The following is a 25,268-nucleotide window of genomic DNA, read 5'->3' as shown; positions in this document are numbered from 1 at the left end:
TTAGAGTGGTTATGGGTTCAGAGAAAAATGGAGAGGAAGGTACAGGCAGTCCCCATATGCTCTCTGACCCTGCACATGCTCAGCCTCATAGCTTGCCTGTTATCAACATCGCCCAGCAGAATGGTACATTTATTGCAATCAATGAACCAACACTGACACATCACAATCCCTCAAAGGCCATAGTTTACATTAGAGTTCACTCTTGGTGGTGCCCATTCTATGGGTTTGGATTAATGTTTGTTTGATGACATGTATCCACCATTTAGTATCATACAAGAATGTTTTCCTGCCTTAAAAATCCTCTGTGCTCCCAGAAAGGCCTACTTTTAATCTTGGAAATAAAGGTTTCCTGGAGTGAGTTCCTAACCCTTTTCCACCTCCCCACCACCGGCTTTGGTCATGGCCTGTTGGTCATAGCTTTACAAGTACTGGGGGTGTCACCAGGGCACCCTAGACAGGCTGCTTCCTTTGGCACCCCAAGCCAGTATCTCACCTCTTCTAGGTCCTCCTTGTCCAAGGCCCAAGTCAACCTGCCAACCAGTGGGATTTATAATCCAATGCTCCCCAGCCCTAGCAGAATCCCCTATGGATAGACAGAAAGACTGGACTGAAAGACAGGAGTCGCATGGCCATGGGTCCCAGTCACCACTGCTGGCTGAAGCTCCCTAATAGTGAGACACATGCACCATCTTATTTCTGCATTTGGTTGAGGAGAGCAAGGTGAGCAATCACTTGATAAACGTTGACCCTAGATTCCAATCCTCCTCACATCCAGGAGGGAAAAATTGAGGGGAAGAGAAGAAACCAGTTTAACTCAAAAACAAGAAAACCATACTTATTCTTGCTTTTCTTATCAGGAGGGCTTGATTAAAATTTCTAATTCAAGATAAAAACAATTTAAATCAGAAACAAGGTGAATTGTGCAAGACTGTTGAATCTCAGATCTGTACCTCTGAAACAAATAATGCAATATATGTTGAGAAAAAAAAAAAAGAAGAAGAAGAGGAAGAAGGTAGCGGGAGGGGAAGAATGAAGCGGGGGAAATCAGAGGGGGAGACGAACCATGAGAGACGATGGACTCTGAAAAACAGACAGGGTTCTAGAGGGGAGGGGGGTGGGAGGATGGGTTAGCCTGGTGGTGGGTATTGAGGAGGGCACATTCTGCATGGAGCACTGGGTGTTATGCACAAACAATGAATCATGGAACACTTCATCTAAAACTAATGATGTAATGTATGGGGATTAACATAAGAATAAAAAATTAAAAAAAAAACCATAACAATAAAAAAATTTTTAAAAACCCCCCCCAAAAAAAATAAAAAATAAAAAATAAATCAGAAACAAGTGTAAGGAAGTCCAAATTTTCCCGAGAAGACCGTGATAATTGTTTAGAAATCTCCAGTTCTTATCCCTGTCCATCTAACTGATCAGTTTCCCTTGTCCCTCCTCTTCCTCCTCCCCCCTTTTTCCTTCCCCCAAGACCAGCTTTACTATTCTCAAGAAGCATGGACCTAGTCCACTCCCCATGCCTGTCATAGAGCATCTTTTAAAAAAAGCAAGTAGAAGAAACATAACCTGTGAAACCCCCCTGCTTTTGGCTTTTATCTATTCTTTTCCCTTGAGAGCTCTAACAGCCATCAAGCTCCTCCCAGGGAACACGAAGGATCAGGCTGAGGAGTGAGGGGCTGCTGGTTCCTGGCAGGCCTGGAGGAGGACAGAGCCCTGCACCCATTCTCTGGCTCCAGGTCAGCCGTCAGTGCTAAGGCTAGAGCTGTGGGTGCCCACTCCCTGGCAATGGGCTCAGCCGCCTCATCCTTCCCTCTTCCTCTCTCCCTGCGTGCCCCCTCTCACCTAAACACGCTGGCCCTCACTCATCATCCAGTCAAGTAACACTGTCCAGGAAGGTGGCTTAGACAAATGAAGACATGATAGGAGATCTAGGTTTGAATTAACTTTGCCCTGGAGGCCACAGCACAGAGATGGCCAGACGCATGAATTTGCACAGAACCAGTTAGACAAAGCGATACTGGCAACATTCCTCCCCTTCCCCAGCGTTTTACAGTGAAGACAGGAGAGAAAAAAGTGGGGGCATGTAATGAGAGTAAATATGGTAATCGGTTCATTTGCTAGTTGGAACTCTGGACTTGGGACTTAGGAGTGCCAGATGGGGGCCACTCAGAGCCTCTGTCTGACCTGGACTGAAATGTAGGTGAGAGACCAGATTGGCTCACATCCTGGGAAATAACCTAGACGAGGGCAGAGCAAGCCCTGCTTAACTCCAGCGGGAGCACAGCCTCTGCCCTCTGCCCGGGCGAGGTGTTCACCACTGCAACAAACCAAAGATTAAGGTAATGCTCCAGTCTTCACCGAGGCAACAACTTCAGGGGGACTGAGGTTCTGGTTGAGCCTTTGTTCCTGCTTATTCAAAGCGGACCCCAAAGGAGAAGTCACAGCAAAGAAATTGCCACCAAGCAGGTATGGATTTTCTTTCTTTCTTTCTCTTTTGCTGGTGGGGTGGGCCGGGGTGGGGGAGATTGCCTCCCCAGCTCCCTGCCAAAAAAAAAAAAAAAAAAGTGGGAACACAAATATATTGTAACATTTGAGGCCAGCACCATAGAGGGCTGTGTATCATGTTGGCCTTATTGCTGTTCGCATTTCCAGGATGGAAAAAACCATGAAGATAATCACTTAATATTGAGTTCCATTAACCATGCTTCCTGATCATGCACTTGCCTCCTAAAGAAATAGTCACAGTGGAAATCTCAATTTTCTGTCAGCCGTGATGAGTCATACGTACAATCGGCCCCCTCTCTGTTGCAGAGTTGGAGTCTCCTGATCCAGAAAAACACCAAGGTGCAGGACTGTGGGGGCTGGGAACAGCTCAGCCCTGGTTCCTCTCAGTTGCTGAGTGAGTGTCGGCAGCCCTTGGGGCCAGGGCTGAGACATAGCATCGTGACAGTCACAGGGCCTGATCACCTCTGCAAGGGGTCCCTCAGAGGCTCTTCCAAACCCCTCCCCAGCCCTTGGGCTGAGTTGGCTTTGGCCCAGTCAGTGTTCTATCTTTACTTGCCAGGGTAGGTGCCCTGTCCCACAGAACAAAACCTCTCCTACGTGTGCTCAGTGCCACCGAGCCCCCCTCCTCCCCACATCACAGCCCAGCCTGGCTGAGGCTATGGCCAGCGGCTTTGTTTTAAGGCAACACCGTATCTGGGGATGGTCAGGAGCTACCTCTGAGGCCACTGAACCTTGATTCAGTGAGTCAGCTGCGAAGGCACTAGACTCCTCCCACACGGGATGGCTGTGTGACTTTGTTGCTGGGTGGTCAATGGTCAGCACCAACATGGCCAAGGTGACTGGATTATTTCCACTGTGATGGGCGTTTGATCTCGAATGATATGGCCAGAGTCCAGAATATTCTAAGCAAGGCCCCAGAGGCTACTACTTATTTAATTAGTTGGTTAATAGGAAAGATTAATTTTTCCATATACTTATTTCTTAAGTATACTTTTCAATATCCTTTTTAAAATACCTTTTAGTTATATAATAAATTTAGTCTAAACCAGGGATTGGCAAACTACGGCTGACAAGCCAAATGTGAACCACCAGCTCTTTTTTTTTTTTTTAAGATTTTATTTATTTACTTGACAGAGAGGGACACAGCAAGAGAGGGGACACAAGCAGGGGGAGTGGGAGAGAGAGAAGCAGGCTTCCCGTGGAGCAGGGAGCCCGATGTGGGGCTCGATCCCAGGACCCTGGGACCATGACCCGAGCCGAAGGTAGATGCTTAACCAACTGAGTCACCACCCAGGCATCCCCCACCAGCTGTTTTTATAAATAACATTTCATTAGAACACAGCCATGCTTGTTAGTTACCTATCATCTGCAGCCGCATTTGCCCTAGGACAGCAGAATTGAATAGTTGCAAAAGAGACAGTATTGCCCCCCAAAGCCTAAAATATTAACTATATGGCCCTTTACAGAAAAGGTTTGTCAACTCCTAGTCTCAAGCTATCAACTTGTTTAATTATTATGGCATAAACATAGTAAACCACCACAAAACTGACTAAACTGTTGGTAGTAGGTAATAGCTTTTTAAAATTATGAATGTAACAGATGATTACATGCTCTTTGTAAAATGATGAATCCAAAAGTTAAAAATAGAGCTACCCTATGACCCAGCAATTGCACTACTAGGTATTTACCCACAGGATACAAAAATACGGATTTGAAGAGACCCATGCACCCCAATGTTTGTTCATAGCAGCACTATCAACAATAGCCAAATTATGGAAAGAGCCCAAATGTCCATCGACTGATGAATGGATAAAGAAGATGTGGTCTGTATATATATAATGGAATATTACTCAGCCATCAAAAAGAATGAAATCTTGCCATTTGCAATGATGTAGATGGAGCTAGAGTATATTAGACTAAGCGAAATAAGTCAGTCAGAGAAAGACAAATACCATATGATTTCACTCATGTGGAGTTTCAGAAACAAAACAGATGCATGTAGGGAGGGAAAAAAGAGAGGGAGGCAAACCAGGAAACAGACTCTTAACTATAGAGAACAAACTGAGGGTTGCTGGAGGGAAGGTGGGGGGCGATGGGGTAACTGGGTGATGGGCATTAAGAAGGGCATGTGTGATGTAATGAGCACTGGGTGTTGTATTGCAACTGATGAATCACTAAATTCCACTCCTAAAACTAATATTACACTATACATTAACTAGCTAGAATTTAAATAAAAACTCAAAACAATAAATAAAAGTAAAATGATAAATCAGCATAGATAAAGCTAAATTCTCCTTAAGCCTTCCTGCTAATGCCAATCCCGTTTCCCTAAAAGTAACTGCTATAACCAGTTTGGTGTATTTATTGCCAGTCTCCTTTGCATTCACATATACATATATGTCATACTAGTAAACTATTTGTTGTCATATTATTCTCATTCTGGTTTTCCACCCAACAAACTTTTCATATCCATAGTCCATATAGAGACTTTCTCTCTCCATATATAGCTCTACCTCAATAATTTTATATATATTATACATAGGATATGTGCATTTTATTTTTTCCAGAGGTTTATAGTTATTTGGGGGGGCGAGGGGCCGAGGGAGAGGGAGAGAATCTTTTTTTTTTTTTTAAAGATTTTATTTATTTATTTGAGAGAGAGTGAGAGAGAGAAAGAGCACAAGAGGGGGGAGCGGGAGAGGGAGAAGCAGACTCCCTGCTGAGCAGGTAGCCCGATGCGGGACTCGATCCCAGGACTCCAGGATCATGACCCGAGCTGAAGGCAGTCGCTTAACCAACTGAGCCACCCAGGCGCCCCGAGGGAGAGAATCTTAAGCAGGCTCCAGGACCAGCGCGCAGCCCGACGTCAGGCTCCATCCCACGACCCTGAGATCATGGCCTGAGCTGAAATTTAGAGTCAGAAGCTTAACTGACTGAGCCCCACAGGGGCCCCAGAATATGTGCATTTTATTTTTTTTTTATTTTTATTTTTTATTTATTTTTTTAAAAGATTTTATTTCTTTATTTGACAGAGAGAGAGACACAGTGAGAAAGGGAACGCAAGCAGGGGGAGTGGGAGAGGGAGAAGCAGGCTTCCCGCGGAGCAGGGAGCCCGATGCGGGGCTCGATCCCAGGACCCTGGGATCATGACCTGAGCCGAAGGCAGACGCTTAATGACTGAGCCACCCAGGCGCCCCGAATATGTGCATTTTAATTTTTGATACTATCCAATTGCCCTCCCCAGCGCCTGCACCGATTTATGTCCCACCCAGCAGAGAACGGCAGTTACTGCTCCTGCACACCCTGATGCTTGCTATTAAACATTTATCACTTTTCCAATTGGAGGAGTGAAATAGTAACCCATTTGTAAAATATGTACATGTCCCTGATTACTAATGTGCTAGTTAGTCTGCCTTCGCTGCCGTAAAAAACACCACGCGCTGGACGGCTTACCCCCAGACACTTACATTCTCAGTGCTGGAGGCTCCACGGCCAAGATCAAGGAGTCGGCAGGTGTCCTTTCTTCCGAGGTCCTTGCATGGCTCTCTGTGGGAGCACATCCCTGGTATCTTGTCTTGTGTCCAAACTTCTCCTTACACGGACATCAGTCATAGTGGATTAGCACCCACCCTAATGACCCCATTTGAACTTAATTACCTCTTTAAAGGTATACTTGGAGATAGAGTCACATTCTGAGATCCTGGGGGACACACACCAACCTGTAACAACTAGTGCAATTGGGCATCTTTTTATATCATTCTTGGCCATTGTATTTCCTCTTCTTAATTGCCCAGGCATATCCTTAGCTCATTTTATATGGCGTTATCTTCTTCCACTCCCTTGTAGGAGTCTTTTATTCTTGATGCTAATCCTTTGATATACATATAATAAATATTCCTGCGAAGCCTGGGACTTGTTATTTAACTTTGTTTACATCATGTTTTTAGTCAACAGAAGTATTTCCTGTTATTGTTATTGCTATTATTATTTTGATTTAGTTGAATTTATTAATTTTCTCCTTTAAGGATTTTGTTCTTTGGGGCTTATTTAAGGAAGCCTTCTCAGCATCCCAAGATTATGATGATAATAAAGTATTGGCACTTTTTTTTTTTTTTTAGATTTTGTTTATTTGACAGAGAGAGACACAGCAAGAGAGGGAACAACACAAGCAGGGGGAGTGGGAGAGGGAGAAGCAGGCTTCCCGAGGAGCAGGGAGCCCGATGTGGGGCTCGATCCCAGGACCCTGGGATCATGACCTGAGCTGAAGGCAGACGCTTAACGACTGAGCCACCCAGGTGCCCCAGCACACTTTCTTTTAATACCTTTATCACCTAAAAAAAAAAAAAAATAGGCCTTTAGTCCTTTATTCCAAATTAAGTCTGCCCTTTCCCTATGCATTTGAACATAGCCTCCATCGTGTACTAAATTCTCATTTTTACATGTCTGCTGCTGGATACTCTTTTTTTTTTAATTTATTTCCTATTCTATCATAGGAAATATTATAGAGCCAATTTCTATTATAGTTTTACTGTTTCTAATTGATTTTTTACTGATATATACAAAATCTATTTTGTGTTTGGTTTCATTTTGTTTTTTAAAGATTTATTCATTTGTTTTAGAGAGTGAGAGGGGGAAGGGGCAGAGGGAGAGAGAAACTCAAACAGACTCCTCACTGAGCACAACATGGGGCTCGATCTCATAACCCCGATCTCATGACCTGAGCCAAAACCAAGAGTCAGATGCTTAATCAACTGAGCCACCCAGACACCCCAAACATCTATTTTGTGTTTTGATATTTTGTCTGGTCATGTTACTGAATTCTCTTAATACTCGTAAAACGTTATCAGTTGATTCTGTTGGAATTTCTTGGTAGACAACCATATTATATATGTAAAAGAGTTTTGTTCTTTCCTTCCTTATCTTTACATAGTCTACTTTTTTTTTTTTTTTTTTTTTGTCTCATTGCCTTTTCTTGGCCTTCCAACATAATGCAGAGTAATAGTTAAGACTGGAGGATAATCTCAGGGCTGATGTATACAATTGTAGGAGTTGTGCACTGCACAATTCTAGTGATACCATTCATAAACCCTTCGATGTTTAGGTATTTTTTATCATGTTTCTGTTTTAAAGATTTTATTTATTTATTTGAGAGAGGAAGAGAGAGAGAATGAGCTGGGGAGGAGCAGAGGGAGAGGGACAAGCAGATTCTGCACTGAGCACAGAGCCAGATGCGGGGCTCAGTCCCACAACCTATGAAATTATGACCTGAGCAGAAATCAAGGGCTGGACGCTTAACTGACTGAGCCACCCAGGCTCCCCAGTGTTTCTGATTTTAATTCATTATTATTTCATGCTGTGAACTCCTATTTCTTGGAGACTTCTCTGTAGGACTCTTCGACAGAGGAGTGTGTGTGGGACTCTTCTTACATATAGGGGCCTTCTAAGTGCTAGGATTTGAAGGGGACTGGGAAGAGTTCCCTGCCACCCAACACCTGCTTATCTACCTGCCATATCTCCTAAACTTCTGTGAAACACTGAAATAGCAATATCCAAATGAAAATTAAGATAAAGAGACACATCCAAATTTCTCATGTAAAGTCTGAAACAGCTCTCCTGAATCTGTATGAATTCCAAAGAGTCACACTCTGAACCCTAGGCAGTAGGAACACTGCAAACGCATGGAAGAGACAGGCAGTTGACTCAGAGGTCATCATGCTCTGTTAAATATTGGAAGATGGTACAGGGTGTACTTTTGACTTGGGCTGACACCAGCTCTCAACCCTGATCTGCATCTAGGAACAAATTTTCTGACCCCTTGGATCTGATGACTGCATCCCAGGACGCACAAAGGCCAAATTGCATTTATAGCCACCTGAAGATAGCAGCTGACTTCTCCCTTGAATTTATGCAATGTGACATTTCCTGAGTTTCCTCCGGGTGCCTGTCCCATGCTAGGGCCAAGGAAGGGGGGCACTTTTGTTCACAATATTTGATCTATTTAAAAAAAATTTTAAATATATGATCTCATTTTATCTCTGTGACTTTTGTGACAAAAAATGCAACTTACACAGTATGTAGTGTATCTATTTGCCCTATAGGAAGAATCAGACTCAAGGGGAAAGTTCCATCACTTGTTGCCTTTGTGACCTTGGGCACATAGCCCCAGTGTCTCCAGTCGTAAAGGGGATAATAAGACTCGGCTGGCCCTGCTCAACCGCAGAGAGGCTCTTCTCTGCTGACCTCACAGGTCCCCCTGCATGAAATGATGAGTTGGCAATCACTTCATAAATAATAAAACCTGCATCATGAGTTAATAAAATTTGCCAACCTTCTCCCTTCATTGAACAAAGCCAATAGTTTATAAGCTTCACTGTCAACTTCTTAGAAACTCAATTCTCTTTTTTTTTTTTTTGAGGGAGAGCAAGGGAGAGCGAGGAGAGCATAAGCAGGGAGAGCGGCCCGCAGAGGGAGAGGAAGAAGCAGGCTTCCCGCTGAGCGGGGCTCGATCCCAGAACCTGGGATCATGACCCGAGCTGAAGGCAGACACCTAACCGACTGAGCCACCCAGGCATCCCAGAAACTCAATTCTTACATAATTTCCCTTTACCTGCTTTTTTCCCCCTCTTTACCCTCTGGTCAGTTCTGACATATATCCACACACTTCACACACACACACACACAAATTGCACATACATTTCTGATTTTATACACTTAAGTGTGTAGATACATACATGTATCTACATATAAAACATATGTATATTATACTCCTACTGTCTACAGTAGTTTCTAGCCCTAAAATGATGAGTTTTCTATCATTTTCCCCTCCACTTAGACTCCTTGCTGCTTCAACTCCAAGTTGCCTACTCTTGCCTCCCCATAATTTTGGTGACCCGGCTTCGAAGCTTTTTGATTTGACTCATTTGAAGATTAAATGTATATTCATCTCCTCCCCACGCCCTTTTCCTGGGAAGGAGCTATCTCACCCCCAAGCGCATATCGACTTTAAACAATTTACCCGGCCGAGTTATTTCGCATGTGTGTTTGATTACTTCCTCTATTTTCAAGAACCCTAAAATGTTTGAATTGCCGTACCCTCGGCCTGCCGCTCAGTCATCTTCTCCATCGTGTCCCTTTTGTGCACAGCCAATTTTCGGTCTGGGTTAGCTGGATTTCTTAGGTCCTTGCCGTTCCAAGTGTGGAGGTGGACCAGCAGCGCCAGCAGCATCCGGAACCCACCCCAGACCCAGGGGTTGGAACGTGCATTTAACAAGCTCCCCAGGTGATCTGTTTGCACGTTAACGTTGGAGAATCCCGATCTTAGATTATAAACACGTGCTCTGGGTTATTTGGTGCGGATTCTGAAGCAGACAGCGATCTTAACTGTTACAGGGATTCCAGTGTAGTTTGGAAGCTAAGGTCTGCCAAGCTCCAATGCAGCTTGATCGTGACCTGGTTATCTTTTTATTCCTTACTGTAGTGCTTTGAACTACTGTTCCTCCTCTTTCCTCTGCTTCTTTAACTACTTTCCTCCAGCTTCTCCTGCCTTCTGCTTCCTCGCAGCCCTGCCTGGCTCCCGGGGGCTTCCTTCTCTTTGGGCATTAGGGCTGCCCAGGCAAGGTGGGACTGAGATATCTGGCCACTCACTTCAGGCTAATATATTGGTTTCCCTTTTAATATTCTTTAAATATCTGACTAACATTTATTTAGTGAAAGTGATGGTATTTTTTTAAATTATAGTAAAATACATGTAACATAAAATTTACCATCTTAGCCATTTTTAAATGTAGGGTTCAGTAACATTTAGACTATTGTGCAACTGATCTCCAGACCTTTTTCATCTTGTAAAACTGAAACTCTACCCATTAAACAACAACTCCTTATTCCTCTCTTGCCCCAGGCCCTGGCAACCATTCTCCTACTTTTTTAAACTTTATTGAGGAATAATTGCAAATATAATTGTATATATTTAAAATGTACGATGTGGGGCACCTGGGTGGCTCAGTTGGTTAAGTGTCTGCCTTCGGCTCAGGTCATGATCTCGGGGTCCTGGGATCGAGCCCCGCATTGGGCTTTCTGCTCAGTGGGGAGTCTGCTTCTCCCTCTCCCTTTCTCTCTCTCAAGTAGATAAATAAAACCTAAAAAAAAAGTACAATGTGATGATTTGATAGACATATATATTTTAGAATGATTACCAACGTTAAAATAACTCATCCATCACCCCACACAGTAGACATAGTTAACTCTGTGTGTGTGTAATTTCTACTCCCAGCAACTTTCAAATAAACAGTACTATATTATTAGCTAATTAACTATGTTAGCAATACTGTATTATTGCCTATAATGACTGTACATTGCCACCATTCGTCTGTGTTTCTATGAGTTTAACTACAACTACAGTCAAATGGTACTTGTCCTTTTGTGATGGGCTTCTTTCATTAGCATAATGTCCTCAAGGTTCATCCGTGTTGTAGCATGTGCCAGAATTTCCTTCCTTGTCAAGGCTGATAATATTGCACTGTATGTGTCTACCCTTTATCTGCTGATGGCCGTTTTGGTTGCTTCCATCTTCTGGTTGTTGTGAATAATGCTGCTGTGAACATGGGTGTGCAAATAGCTCTTCAAGACCCTGCTTTCAATCCAGAAGTAGAATTGCTGGATCATATGGTCCTACGTTTAATTTTTTGAGGACCCACCACCCTGTTTTCCACAGTGGTTGTGCCATTTTGCCTTCCCACCTGCAGTGCATGAGGGTTCCCTTTCCTCCACATCCTCATCAGCACTTGCTATTTTCCATTTCTGTTACAGCAGCCCCCCAGTGGGTGTAAAGTGAGGTCTCATTGCATTTCCCTAATGATTAGTGATGTTGAGCATCTTTTCATGTATTTATTGGCAAGTGATGCTTTTTTTAATGCAAAATGTGTATCGTGTCCTTCATGGTCAATATAAATAATTTATTCTGCACCATTTTCCAAGCCAGACAACTTCTTAGAAGGCATGTTTAAGTGTTTAGATAATAAAATAGTCTACTCATCCCCTGCAAACAGCCCTACACCACACAGTATTCTGTTTCTGGCTCTGTCAATTTTTGCAGGTTACTCAGGGTTTTCAGAGGCTTACCCTCAGGTGCCTGGCTGGAGTGGCCCAGGGTGACAGGCATATGAGTGCCCCTGGTTACTCCACAGAGACTCGTCTACACTGTCAAGGAGTGTAGGAAAGGAAACAATTTATGGTTTACTTTGTTTCTGAGTTATTCCAGCAATGTTTTGATACCCTTTGAATATGGTGGCCCCCTAGGCAGCAGCTCAGCCCACCAGCCCTTTAAGTTGGCTCTGTCTGTGTATCTGACGTTCAATGTCACTAGGAGAGGATCTTAATGGGTCGGTGGATGACTTGTCCCTCGGAGAGAGCAGTCACACCATCCCTCACAGGCCCCCAGAACCTGGTCTAACCAGGAGCCCCTGAGGGCGGCCGTGGGTGGGATAGGCCTGCTGAGCATCCTCTTCCTGCAAGGTCAGGCTGGGTGAATTTGTGAGTCCCCTTCATGAGGACAGAGATGGGAGGCTGTGAATACTTGTCTGCCGGGCCATTTCTTCTCATGTAATTGTCTCACAAATGTTGGCATTTTATCTGACACATCCTGTCTTCTGATGTGAGGGGACAGGGGAGGGAGTAATGCTTTTTTCTATCAAAAGCTTTCCTTGATCTCTGTGCTTAAAAAAAAAGGTTATTTGATGATGGGTCTCCTTTCAAAACCCCAGGTCTGACTGTAACTCCCACCTTGCTGCCGACCCCTTCTGTCCTAGCCAAAGCCCACTCTTCCCCCTTCACTGTTGCCAGACAGAAAAAGAAGCCTCAGTCCTTGTCACTGAAGAAGATTAAAGAGTTAACAGTGTAGAGAGAGGCAGGACAGGGTCGACTGCAGGCCGGGCAGTCCAGCTCTACCTGATCAGTGGAAGGGGCTTCTTTGAAGATTTCCTTTTGCCATGTTTGTCAAGGCGTTTGGGCCTGACATTGGCATCGGGCTCCCACACAGAGAGAGTGAGCAGTAAAGGCTCTGTCGGCCGGTCTGAGACGTGATCTCTCCTTGAGACTCCAGCAGTTTGTGTCCCTTTGTTGACAGGTTCAACGGAACCAGAGCAGGGATTGATTTTAGCCACTGAAGCTTATGCCTCTGGGGGCCCCTTCCGTACATGGGTTCCATCCCACAGTTGTTACATGCTTTTGTAACATGTTCAAAAGTAAGATATTTAAGCATGGTTGTTTTAGACCGTTTCTACTCTATTGTCCTATTTTCCCTGACGTCAGGTGTTGATGGAATGGCCACGGGCTCACTGGAGATTGAGTTGGGGATACATGTACTTTGGGTAGACGCATATGGTGGCAATTACTTGCGTGTGGGGTTGAGTTACTGCTAACCACCCAGTGTAGCAACGGGTCCGAGGAATGCCCCACTCTGCTGCTCGTCCACCACCGTTGCAGGGGCCCAGCACAGGCTGAAGGAGGGGAATGAGTTTTGAAATGTGTGGAGCCAAGAACCTAGACTGTGGAAAATTCTTCCAAATATGAAGTCTTATACGAAAGAATCTTAGTAGAGGTTTTCTTATGTTTGACAACAATCCTCAGCTGGATGTGAAGATGCAAATGTTCCCATTATCGTAATAAAAAGCAAATTTTGGTCAATGATACTAAAGGAAAAACTTTATTATCTTCTGATTCTTTATATAAAAAATGACATTACAAGATCATTGTTATATGAGGGGAATGATTTGTTTTCTATTGCTGCTGCAATATCACCACAAACTTGGTGGCTTAATACAAAATTTATTATCTTATAGTTCTAGATGTCAGAGGTCCAAAGTCAGTATCACTGGGGTGAAACCAAGACGTTGTCAGGCTGGTGCCTTCTGGAAGGTCTAGGGGAGAATCTGTTTCCTGCCTTTTCCAGCTTCTAGAGACTGCCTGGAATCCTAGGTTCATGGCCCCTTCCTCCATCTTCAAAGCCAGCAGTGTAGCATCTGACCAATTTTCCATTATCACATCTCTTTCTCTGACCAGACCCAGGGAAGTTTCTCTGATTTTCAAGGTCTGTTTCCTCAATCACATCTGTAAAGACACTTTTGCCTTATAAGGAAACGCATTTACATGTTCTAGGGATTAGGATGTGTTGGGGGCCATTATTCTGTCTCCCACAAAGGACAATATTAACAGTGTAATTTATTGTGATTTCTTTTCTCAATCTTTCTCACAAATACATCTTCTCTTTAGTACCTAATTCTGTATTTGCCATGTGCATTCTTTTTCTTGAAGAAGACCCCCCCCCAGTGGTATAAGCTTCAGACCTCACATGAGCTGACTCATGGCACCTCTACTTGCCCATTGACCAAGTCGAGAACTTCAAATTTCCCCCACACTAGCTGGGCAGAGTCTGCTGCGGTGGTTCTGCTCACTGGCCGGCAAGGGAGCCGGGGAAGAGCTGAAGAGGAGAGTGCCTGTGTCTCACGCGGTGGCCCCAGAGAATCACCGAGCAAAGTGCAGCATGCCCACGTGCTGTAAGGGATGCTCTGATGAACGCCAAGCTCTGTGGGTGGACGCTGGGGGGGAAGGTAGAAGAGCCCATGAACCAGTGCACTGGGAGCTCAGTAAATGTCCTGCTTTGGCAACTGCCACGATGCTTTTTGGTTCAGCCAGTCTGCTCTTTCTGCCTTGTGGCTCCAGGGCGAGCATGTCCAGTTTCTCTCTGGGATTCTTTTCTGGCCCCAGGATTAACTGAAGTCTCTCTTCTCTCCTGCTGCCTTATGAAAAACATCCATGATCGGAGTCTCCCTTTGGTCAGTTACTCTGCCCTCTTCGTGTCTTCCTGCCGCCCCCCACCTCGCCACCTGTGCCACTGGTCACTTGGGTCCCTGAACTTCCTTCCCTCTGCTCTTGACTCTTCCTCAACGACAACCCCCACTCTCACTTCCTTCGTGTGTCTCTTTCCCAAATCTACCTCAGCACCCAGGAGAGGGTTTCTTTCCTGCTCATCTTTCCCATTCTAGCATGTTCCTCTTCCTGCTCTGGTGAGGATTTTCTCCTCCACCTCCAGACATCTCTGCTAAACTTGGCAACCCAACAGGCAACATCATGGGCCTTCTACTGGGCATCTCCTTCTTCCCTGCACACAAAGACAGCCGCTCTCCGTGTCTATACCCGCTGTCTAGCCTGGATGTACCCATAGCATGGCTCACCGTGTTCTCGCACACAGTCTCTCGATAGCTGGCCCCAAGGGTCCCTAGTGGATGGCTTCCCACCCCTCCTTCTGCCCCGAAGTAGACTCTCTCCCCAGCACCTCCCTTTCACACATTCCTTCTACAGGGGAGGAGTGTGAATATTCACACACTTCTCTGATTTTCTTGGTCTTTTGTCATGATCAGCCATCTACCCCATACCGTCCGGGTTGTGTAAACTCATGCCTAGTGCGCTGCCTCTCACAGCTCAGTCCCCCTTGATCAGCAGATGCCAGGTCTATGGACAGGGTCTCATTTGGCCTCATTTTGGAGTCTGAAGCTGCTCAACCAGGACCGTGCAGGGTGAGCCTCCTGTAACCACTGTCCTCCAAGGTCAAAGCCCACCCAGGGACCATGCAGTTCTCATCCTCCAATGCTACCTCTGCAGTCCTCCTCCGGCCCCACTTGGGGATCCTTTCCTTCCATAGGAGAAACTGAACTCCACGTTTCTTCTAGAATTTCCCTCCATTATCACCCTGGGATGCACCACTCTCCTTCCTTTCTTTCTCCCCAAGTTCAGACCTGTCCTTCCTGTAGGGCACGTTCTCCAGCATGCTCAGATTACCAAGCCCGGTGAGGAATAGGTGCAACCCTCAGAGCAAGCCCAGCTGGATTCAGTTGAAACTGCGTGTATAATTAGTCTTACTAAATTCACATGAACAAGAGATATGGCTGGCACATAACGGTCACCCAGGCACTGTCATTTTCCTGTCCACAGGGCACCATGCTGGAAGGACTGATGCAAGGGGGAAGTAGGGTCAGAATTGCAGGCATCAGCTGATACCCCCATCCACCCCAGGTCAGATCTATTTCTAACAGAACTCTAGGGGTTCTGTTTCCATTATCTCTTGCCATGTAACAAACCTTACCGGATTAAACAAAATTTACCGGATTAAACCAGCCACCATTTTATTTTCTGCCATGATTCTGTGTTGACAGAGCTCAGCTAGGAGTCCTGCTCCATGGCATCAGCTGGTTGCTTAGCTGGGCTGGGACGTCCACGAGAGCTTGCTCACTTGTCTGGAGCTTGGTGGGGAGGCCTGGAAGGCCAGGGCAAATGGGCCTCTCTCATCTTGTCATGTCAGGGCTTTCCCTCTTCACATGGCCTCTCTGCATGGTCCCTTTGGGTGGTAACCCTAGCAGCATAGCTAAACTTTCTCACGTGGTGGGTTAGGGCTCCCCCAAAGGGCAGAAGCAGAAGCTACCAGGCCTTCTTGTGGCTTCGCCCACAACTGGCACAGTGTCGTTTCCCCACAATTCTGTTGGTTAAAGCAAGTCACAGGCCACCCCAGATTCTTCGTGCAAGAGGACTGCACTAGGGTGCTGACCCCAGGAGGTGTGGTTTGTTGGGAGCCAACTTCGGAGCAAAGCCATCATGGGTTCTCTTAACTGGGGCTTCATAAAGATGGAAGAGAATGAACTACAGAATGTACCAGATCTGTTTATTTAACAGTAAATTCAGGCAAAACAAAGTAAAAGTTACACAAATGCTATGAAGCGAGACTCTGGCATTAATCCTAATACCTCCTCATTACAGAGTTGGAGAATGTTATCAGTCAGACACAGTGTAAGTAAATGTTTCCTCCCCTTTGTCCCTTAGCAGACAATTCTTTGCATGTCTTAATTTTGCTGTAAGTTGTTTTTGCTGGCTCTTGCTCATGGTGCCATGTTAGTGTTTGATTCCTGATTTGGGAGGTTTTGCTCATATTTCTTGAAAATTATTTGTGTGATTCTTTGTGCCTCAGTGGAAAGTGGTCCCCTAGAGAGGAGGAGTGTGTCTGCTTCTGTGGGTGTCCAGGAGCACTGCCCACCCAAGATTTCTTTAAATCAAACCCTTAGCTTCAGGTTTTTGGGAGCACTCTAAGTATACATTTTGTCTGCAAGCCCATATGAGGTCAGGATCATGATTTGAAAAACCAGGGGGGATTCCCCCTACACCTGTTCAGTTCAAGTTTCCCATCAGCCTATTTTATATGCAGTTTTCTGGAAGCAGGGTTGCAGGACAGATTAATTTTTACAGGCGGACTGTTTGCTTTCATCTATCATGCTGCTGGAAATAGAAACCTTTGTGTTGAAATTTTACTACAAGTTTTATTTGGGGTTAAGAAAAGGCAACATCATCTGTGGTGTGGTGGCCCTGGACAATCAGTGCCCAGAGAGGCTTTTGGGGGGCGTCATGAACAGGACAGCTCCCCATTTCTGCTCACCCTCCTCTGTGCTCATTCCAAGTATAGAATTCAAGGCACACTCTCAAGGTGAACGTTCCCTGGGGCGAGCATCTCAACCACAAGTCTACTAATGGGTACAAGTTCTTTGAGTACTCACTTATGCCCCGGCTTGACTGGGATGTGGGCCACTGTCTTCCTGCATTCTGGGAGCCTGGTTCCTCTCTGTCTTGCTCCCCATTTGCTTGGTTACTCAGTTGAAAACCACCTTTCTGCCCCGCCTTTTCAGCTTTCTCTGGGAACTCAGGCCACCACATGCCTGAGAGGCTGTCTCCCCTGGGTCTCCTCAGTCCCAGAACCATATCCAACAAGTGGCCTGTCCCCTGGGCCTCTGACCAGGTCATGGGCTCCTAATCTCAGTCCATTCAAGAATTGCTTCTGTGACCCCACCCAGGCAGCCTTTTCTTTTTCCTTCTCATTTCTTTCTCGGAATCTTCTCTTGCCGTGTTCTTGCTCACATGCTTTCCTGCAGGGCCCTATTATTGCGTGCGCACCTCCACCGTGACAGCTCTCCTGATAACGAGTGCTAACCCCACCCCCAGTTCTCCCATGGTTCAGCTCTTGGGTCCGCAGAATCAGATGTGAGCGGCACACAGGGAGGACTGTCTCAGCACATCTCTGTCGGGCCCCTTCATTCCCTGTGGTTTTTTCACTTCTAGCCCAAGAGGCCTGGAAGCCAACCTGGAGGCGAGACCTGGAGAAAGCTGGAACCATGCTGACCTTGTGTCCTACGAAGCAAATGCAGCTCCTGGGAAGCCTGCTGTTAGTGCAGATGAGGGAGATGGGGGTCCCCAAATCTGCCGTGTATGCGGGGATAAGGCGACTGGTTACCACTTCAATGTCATGACATGTGAAGGATGCAAGGGCTTTTTCAGGTAGGGTTACCAGCCAGCCATCACCCACCTGTCACCCTGACACACTGGGTCACTTCTAAGTGGGGTTCTGCCACTAGCTCGCTGGGCCCTGCTTTAGGGCCTCAGCTTGACCTATCTCGGGTTCAGAGTATGGGGCAGTGGCCGATTCAAAAGCCTCCTACTGTTTCAGTAGAGTCATGAATATCTCAGAGGATTTCTTCATCTTCCATCTTCCTGTCTTACCTGGGAAAGGGCCCCTTCCATTAAGATATCCCTTTTGTTTCTCCATGTGTTCTTGAATAAAATGAAAAGCACTTCATAAAAGAAGAAAGAATCTGAAAAGCCAAAACAGTGCTCAAATCAGCTGTAGGGAGCGGTAAGCAAAGAATGTCCTAAAATAAAAGAAGAATAGGACAAAACAGTCTCATCTAGAAACAGGCAAACGGGGAGGTCAGAAACTTAAGGGCTGAAAAGTACCAGCTCACAGCAAGACAGGCCTGCACAGAAGGGTTCACACTGTCCCAATGAAGAAGAGTAAAGCCCAAAGCCCAAAGCGGGGCTCAGATCAAGAGGAACAGAAGCCGGCCAGGAAAGGCGGGAAGCAGAGAAAGAACGTGTGAGGAGTTGGCCGTCTGCCCTCAGGGAGGGCCGGGTAGGCGGAGAGCAGCTCCCACCTCGGGGCCCACTTGGGACCCTCACGAGCTCCCAGGACAGCCAACCTGACGTGGCCGTCTGCAGAGTTCTTCTTGGTGGCCGGACATGGACTGGACATGGCTCCCAGAGCCAGGACCCACCCTACCATCCCTAAGATGGGCTGCCAGTCAGCATGCTGTGGTTGCGGGGGGGGGCCGGGGGACCCCCAGGGAGGCGCTGCGGTAGCTGCGCGTCGCCCAAGCCAAGAGGCCCCGGCTTTGGGAGCTGCTCTCAGGTCCCACGGGGTTTGGGGGCCTGGCGCAGGCCCAGAAGCAACCACATCGGCAGCCACGTTCCAGCAAGAGATGAACATGTGGGTCGTGCGGAGTACAACAGGGTCCAGACGGCAGCGTAGCTCGGCGCCCCCCGACCTACGAAGCCCGGGTGTTCCCCGGACCTGCCTTTCGCTCTTTGTTCTCTCGCAGGAGAGCCATGAAACGCAACACCCGGCTGAGGTGCCCCTTCCGGAAGGGCACCTGCGAAATCACCCGCAAGACCCGGCGCCAGTGCCAGGCCTGCCGCCTCCGCAAGTGCCTGGAGAGTGGCATGAAGAAGGAGAGCGAGCAGCCGGACGTACCCTGGGCGGGCGCGGGCGCGGGCGCGGGCGCGGCCTGGGGCGCATGCGCGGGCGCGGCCTGGGGCGCATGCGCGGGCGTGGCCTGGGGGCGCATGCGCTCCGTGAGCCTGGGACAGGTGTGCGGGGGGAGGGGGGGCAAGTGGGAAGGAAGCGTGGGGATGTGTATGCGCACGTGTGCAGACACGCACCGTGGGTGTGCACATGCGTGTGGCCTGTGTGCAACAGGCAGACTCAGGGCGGAGAGCTTGTGGGCCACCTGCCCGCACCACCACCACGGGGCGATCCTGGAGGGACTGGACAGATGCACTCACTGCATCTTTGTTCTCTGCCCTGGGAGGTGTGGTGGGCATCTCATGCTCCTTTTTCCTCTCAGGTGCCCCTGCGTGATTCTTTTTGTCGCCTTCATAATTGTCCTCATGGTGGTCTAGCCAAATTGGGCGAGGTGAATTGGGGAGAAGGAAGCCAGAGACATCTTACAGCAGCTAGTGCCCATCAGCCACCCAAACCTGGTGTCCTACAGAGGAACCATTGCTGACAGGTGACATAGGGTGATCTCATTCTACCCGTGAAGCTTTGGTGTACAAATGTGCTCCCAGGTCACTCTGAGATTAAAGCTGATGGGGAAAATGCAGGAAGCTTCCGGTGCATATTTGTCTCCACTGATCACAGAGTGGGCAGCCTCTTTCAGGGGACCAGTTCCCTGGGCATGTGGACAGGACCTCACCTGGCTGTCCCTGCTGTTCCTCGCACCAACCCCCACCTCTTCGCTCTGCCATGTGAGCGGGCTCCAGAAATCCATGGAAGGCCCTAAGGCTCCAGGCTAGACAGGAAGTGGCTGGAGTTGATATATCTTGCTAAGTAGTAGCCCCAGCTCTCTAGGGTCTTGGAGACCCAGATGCCTCGGCGGGACTCTGAGGAGTCTGCCTGGTATCTAATCCACCAAAGAAGACTACTGTCAGGTGCCACTGATGGCCCACTTACCATGTGCCAGGAGCTCTGCGAGGCACTTTGCACGCCATGCCTAATTGTGGCAGCAGCGTGAAGGGGGCACTGTCGCTCCCAATTATGAAGAAGGAAACTGAAGCCCGGAGAGGTTAAGGAACTTGCTCAAGGTCACCACTAGTGAGTGGCAAAGCTGTCACTCAAACCCAGCACCTTTTGATTCTGCAGCTCGAGCTCTTCCCACGGTTCCACAAAGTTGTCGCAAACCCACTGCCTCAGGCAGCACACCAGCTGCATCTCGTTCTCTGTGCTTAACCCAGGGTTTCTCCAGGGGAGCCCACGGTCTAGGACAGGGTGGGTTTTTTGTCACCAGCACTTCCCCTGCCTGCTGCCTGGGGAGGGTCACCAAGGGCAGCCAAGCTCCTGCAGGTGCCTGAGCCTGTTCCTGGTTATCCCCGCAGTGATCATGTCGGACGCGGCTGTGGAGCAGAGGCGGGCTTTGATCAGGACGAAGAAGAGAGAACGGATGGGCACTCAGCCCCTGGGAACCAAGGGGCTGACTGAGGAGCAGCAGACGATGATCAGAGAGCTGATGGATGCTCAGATGAAAACCTTCGACACCACCTTCTCCAATTTCAAGAATTTCCGGGTATGAGGCTTTCTCAAGTTGGCTCAGCCATTATGCTAGCTCCTCAAAACCCCAGTCCCATTCCCAGGGGTTCTCAAAGAACCCCGAGGTGATTCTGACACAGGTTTGAGAATCTCTGTTCTCTCCTTCCACGGCAGGTAGCAAGTGGGGCTGAGCCAGAAACAGTTTTGGCAGCTGAGTTGCTCCAGGGTGGTTGGCCTTTGGGGCTTTATGAGGACAGGGTCAGGACCTGTTGGGGGTCTGGCATTTGTGAACGGGTTTTACAGATCTAAGACACATTTGTGATCTCAGCAACGTGAGCCGTGTCTGATCCTGGTGCTCTCTTCCTGCTCTGTGCTCACAGGCATCTCAGGTGGCCGGCTCCACTCAGAGAGCTGGCAGCCAGTGACCCCAGGAGTCTGTTCTTTCCATCTGTGCCTCCCACAACCTCCTTTTTAAGTCAGGGATGCTTGGGACGCACCCATTGGTGGAGACCCCTTACATTCCACTGGGCAGAGAGCAAGCCCATTCCTGACCAGGCAGGGATGTGAGGGAACATTGATAGACAGATCCAGAAAGCGCACCACCTGATGTGTGTGTGAACGCGCATGCATGTGCATGTGCGTGCATTTGTGTGTGTGCATGCCTGCATTTGCGCATCCTCTCAGGCTGCAGCCGTGGCCGCGAGCCCTCCTGGGCCTGTGTAGGAACCTGTTTGGGAGAATACATGCCGTCTGTCCTGTCCTCTCTCCGCCTCCCAGCTGCCAGAAGTGCCCAGCAGTGGTCGCGAGGTTCCGGAATCTCTGCAGACTCCAGTGGGGCAAGAAGCTGCCAAGTGGAGCCAGATCAGGGCAGACCTGTGCTCGCTGAAGGTCTCTCTGCGGCTGTGCCGGGAGGACGGCAGCGTCTGGAACTACAGACCCCACGCTGACAGCAGCGGGAGAGAGATCTTTTCCCTGCTGCCCCACATGGCCGACATGTCAACCTACATGTTCAAAGGCATCATCAACTTTGCCAAAGTCATCTCCCACTTCAGGTAGGACCCAGCGGCGGGCTGGGTGGGTGTGGAGAGGAGAATGCAGTGGCCAGCAGGTTCAAAGGGTCTAGGGTGGATTCCTCTGAATTTGGGCGATACTGGTGTCGAAAGACCCTCCTTAATCTCCACCTACCCTACCCATCAGTAGGCAGAGGGCAGGTTAGATTCCAGGAGCCCCTGTGGGCCTTATTTATTGGAGGGAGGGTGGCCACGGGTCAGATGGTAGCCAGTTAGGTCAAGGGAGTAAGAGAAAGGCCTGCTTGCATGTGTGGATCTTGGCAGATCCCCACTGACATCGATGACCCGCAATGTAACATCAAGGTGTGAGGTTACGTGCCATTTCTTGTGAGCACAGTCCCCCCCGGAGGTGTGCATTACCCCCGCCTTCATTCTGCAAATAGAAAACAGGTTCACTGAGGTCCAGGAACTTGCACAGGGTCGCAGTTAATCAGAGGGGCCAGATTTGGAAGCAGATTGCACAGAGTTCAAAGCCAGCTACCCGCCAGGTCCTGAGCCAGGCGCTGGGAAACCTGAGAGAATAAGCTCAACTTGCTGAGATTATGGATCTAAAAGAAGGGGCTGGTGCAGAAAACAAGGCAGCGAATTTCCGAGGAAACCGACGACAGGCAGGGGGCCCCTCAAGAGCCAGCCTAAATGTCCTCCCTTCTGGGCTCCTGCTGGAAATGCCCGTCAGCGGGGAGTCGGGGCCGCTCAGCTTGGGAGGGGGGTCAGCCTAACCCTGAGTGGCAGAGGAGGCCGCTGGTCTGTAGCACCCCGTGTGGAAGCTGGCACCCCCCCATCCTTGCCGCCAGGGACTTGCCGATCGAGGACCAGATCTCCTTGCTAAAGGGGGCCACCTTTGAGCTGTGCCAGCTGAGATTCAACACGGTGTTCAATGCCGAGACGGGAACCTGGGAGTGTGGCCGGCTGTCCTACTGCCTGGAAGACCCTGCAGGTGCCCGCGAGCCGCCCGCGAGCCGCCCGCCCACCCCGGCGGAGGGGGGCAAACACACGCGTGGAGGGAGGCGAAGAGCTGCGCCAGGATGTGCGGGTCCTGGGGTTGCAGGGCAGAGACCCGGCGATGGGAAAAAAGAGCCCGGTGAGGGAAGGCTGAGAAGGTGGCCTGTCCACCCTCCACCCACCTACAGGTGGCTTCCAGCAGCTTCTCCTGGAGCCCGTGCTGAAATTCCACCACAGGCTGAAGAAGCTGCAGCTGCATAAGGAGGAGTATGTGCTGATGCAGGCCATCTCTCTTTTCTCCCCAGGTGATGACCCCACCTGTCCTGCCTGGCCACTCCTCCCCCCTCCGCTTGCTGGCACCCCCCTCAGCTATAGCTGGAGGAGGCGGCAGGCCCACCCCCGCCCTCCCCAGATGGCCTTGCCCCCGTTCACTGCGCGGCCAGGAGGGGGCCCCTGACTGGCTTCTCCTTGGGTCGGTGGGGTGAGGCACCCTCCGAGTGCTACCCTCCCTTCCCTGCCTGGGTGCTTCTGGCTCCGGGAGGCGGCTGGCTGGCCACTTGCCCTCTCTGGGCCGGGCTGCTCTTGTCTTTGCCGCCACGGCCTTGCTGCCATCACACTGCCTTCCCCTCCCCACCAGACCGCCCGGGTGTGGCGCAGCGCAGCGTGGTGGACCAGCTGCAGGAGAGATTTGCCATCGCCCTGAAGGCCTACATCGAGTGCAGTCGGCCCCAGCCTGCCCACCGGTGAGCAGCAAGCGGGGAGGGCGTGAGGGGGTCCCTCCAGAAGCCCCGTCCTCTAGCCCCCCCGCCTGTTCTGGGCCTCTCGGAGAGGGCGGACTGGAGCCGCTCCCGGGGCAGCCTCTGGCCCAGTCAGCCTGAGCTCCAGCCCAACAACGGAGAAACCGGAGGGGGGCCAGAGGCCATGCCCAGCCATGGACATTGCTCCCTGAGGCACAGCTCCTGTCTGCCCTTTTCCACTCCTGTCAGCAGGGAGGGAACAGCCAGGTATTCCCCCGAGGCTCCTACAGGCTCTTCTAGCAATAGCCAGCAGTAACTGGCATGGTAGTGAAGATAACCATGACAACAACAATGATGGTAATAATAAATTTGCATTGCGGAGTGCCGGCCCTGGTACCAAGCAGTTTACATGTAATGTCCCCTTTGATCTTGAACACAGCCCCCACGAAATGGGTGCCACGACACCCTGCGAGGGGCTGGAGGCTCAGGGCGACTGCCTCAGGGTCCCCAGCCAGAGAGGCGGGATCTGGAGGCGGCCGCGGGCGGACACGTCGGTAGCCCACCCTTCTGAGCGCAGCCTGATCACCTCCAGGAACGAGCACAAGCAGACAGGGTAGGAAACTCCTTAGTTTGTTCTGGCCACAACCAAAGGAGGAAGGCTGCTCAGGGGTTTCCGTCCCTTCACTGCCTCTCAGCAGCCCCACGGGCCCGGGCCGTGACGGGTGAAGGCCTGCACAGGGTGCGCTGGCTGCCCTTCAAGCCCCAAGTCCTTACTTGGCCCCCTTCAACTTTATTTTGAGCTCAGCCTCTGGGCCATGTCTTGATTTGCTTGGTCCTCCCCTGTGTGGAGCCAGGAGGCGTCGTGCAGAAACTAAGGCGCGAGGTTTGTCTCAGATGCTAGATCCCAGGCTAGATCCAGGAAGGATCTGCAGGGCAGCCCGTAGTCCCTGCCTCCACAGCTGCTCCGCTCGGCCCTGACCCGCAGCCATTCGCCGAGGCAGTGAATCCCCTCCACCCCCGGGACTGCCCTCTGTGCCCGGCCCCCGCAATGCCTGGATTTTCCCACGGAGGTGTCTGTGTCCGAGGACTCCAGCCCAGGGCGTGAGGGGCCAGCGAGGAGTGCAAGTCTACGCCCCAGTCCCCCCAAGCTGCTCTGCCCTTCTCATCCGCGGACTAAGAGAAGCTTAAGGAATGCGACTGAGCCTTGTCTCTTGGCTCGCCTGAGATGTTCTAAGAATAATGCCCCCAAACTTGTGCAACTTCAAAGCAGCCCCAGGGTTGGTGGATGGGGCCAAGGGTGGGCAGCACCCCCAACTTTTCCTCTGGCTGGCCTGCAGGTTCCTGTTCCTGAAGATCATGGCCATGCTCACCGAGCTCCGCAGCATCAATGCTCGGCACACCCAGAGGCTGCTGCGCATCCAGGACACACACCCCCTCGCTAGCCCCCTCATGCGGCAGTTGTTCGGCATCACAGATGGCTGAGCGGCTGCCTCCCTGGTAGAGCCTCCGAGGGGCAGCCTGAGCCAGAGCCCTGCCCGCGGAGCTGCCTTTCCTGGGACTAGATAGATGGCTACTGGGGAGAGCTGGCAATGCCCTGCAGGTCCTCCCTCCCCGGGGAACTCACAACCATTCCTCAGGAAAGGGACGAGGGTCTCCCCAGAGTGAAGCATAGAGTGAAGCCATAGACACTTTGATGGAGAGCGCACTGGCCTATAGACCAGGCCCATTCAGAGGCAAGACCACCCTCCCCTTGGAAATGGCCCTGTGGTCTGAGCATCTAGTGTCATGGTGGGAGAGGGGAAGTGTCTGTGAGAGAAGCCAGAAGGCCTACAGCAA

General features: G+C 49.6%; 1 protein-coding gene across 1 annotated transcript; it reads left to right on the top strand.

Moving 5' to 3' along the window:
- The first annotated feature begins 11 nt into the window (after nt 1–11).
- NR1I2 (nuclear receptor subfamily 1 group I member 2) lies at nt 12–24,955 on the top strand. The gene is made up of 9 exons (XM_034990823.1): nt 12–123; nt 17,592–17,880; nt 18,978–19,111; nt 20,533–20,720; nt 21,461–21,735; nt 22,548–22,690; nt 22,884–23,000; nt 23,333–23,438; nt 24,770–24,955. The coding sequence occupies exons 1-9, from the start codon at nt 12–14 to the stop codon at nt 24,912–24,914; spliced, it is 1,509 nt and encodes a 502-aa protein (XP_034846714.1). The 3' UTR covers nt 24,915–24,955.
- The last annotated feature ends 313 nt before the right edge of the window (nt 24,956–25,268 follow it).

Source organism: Mirounga leonina, unplaced genomic scaffold (genome assembly GCF_011800145.1).
Source record: "Mirounga leonina isolate KUSES-001 unplaced genomic scaffold, KU_Mleo_1.0 Mir_115, whole genome shotgun sequence".
Taxonomy (NCBI): Eukaryota; Metazoa; Chordata; class Mammalia; order Carnivora; family Phocidae; genus Mirounga; species Mirounga leonina.
This window is presented reverse-complemented; position numbering and strand designations above follow the sequence as displayed.

Coding starts and splice junctions, on each gene's coding strand:
- NR1I2 (XM_034990823.1), top strand. CDS start 12: ATGGGTTCAGAGAAAAATGGAGAGGAAGGTACAGGCAGTCCCCATATG. Junction 17,881..18,977: donor GGATGCAAGGGCTTTTTCAG/GTAGGGTTACCA, acceptor GTTCTCTCGCAG/GAGAGCCATGAAACGCAACA. Junction 23,001..23,332: donor CATCTCTCTTTTCTCCCCAG/GTGATGACCCCA, acceptor CCTCCCCACCAG/ACCGCCCGGGTGTGGCGCAG.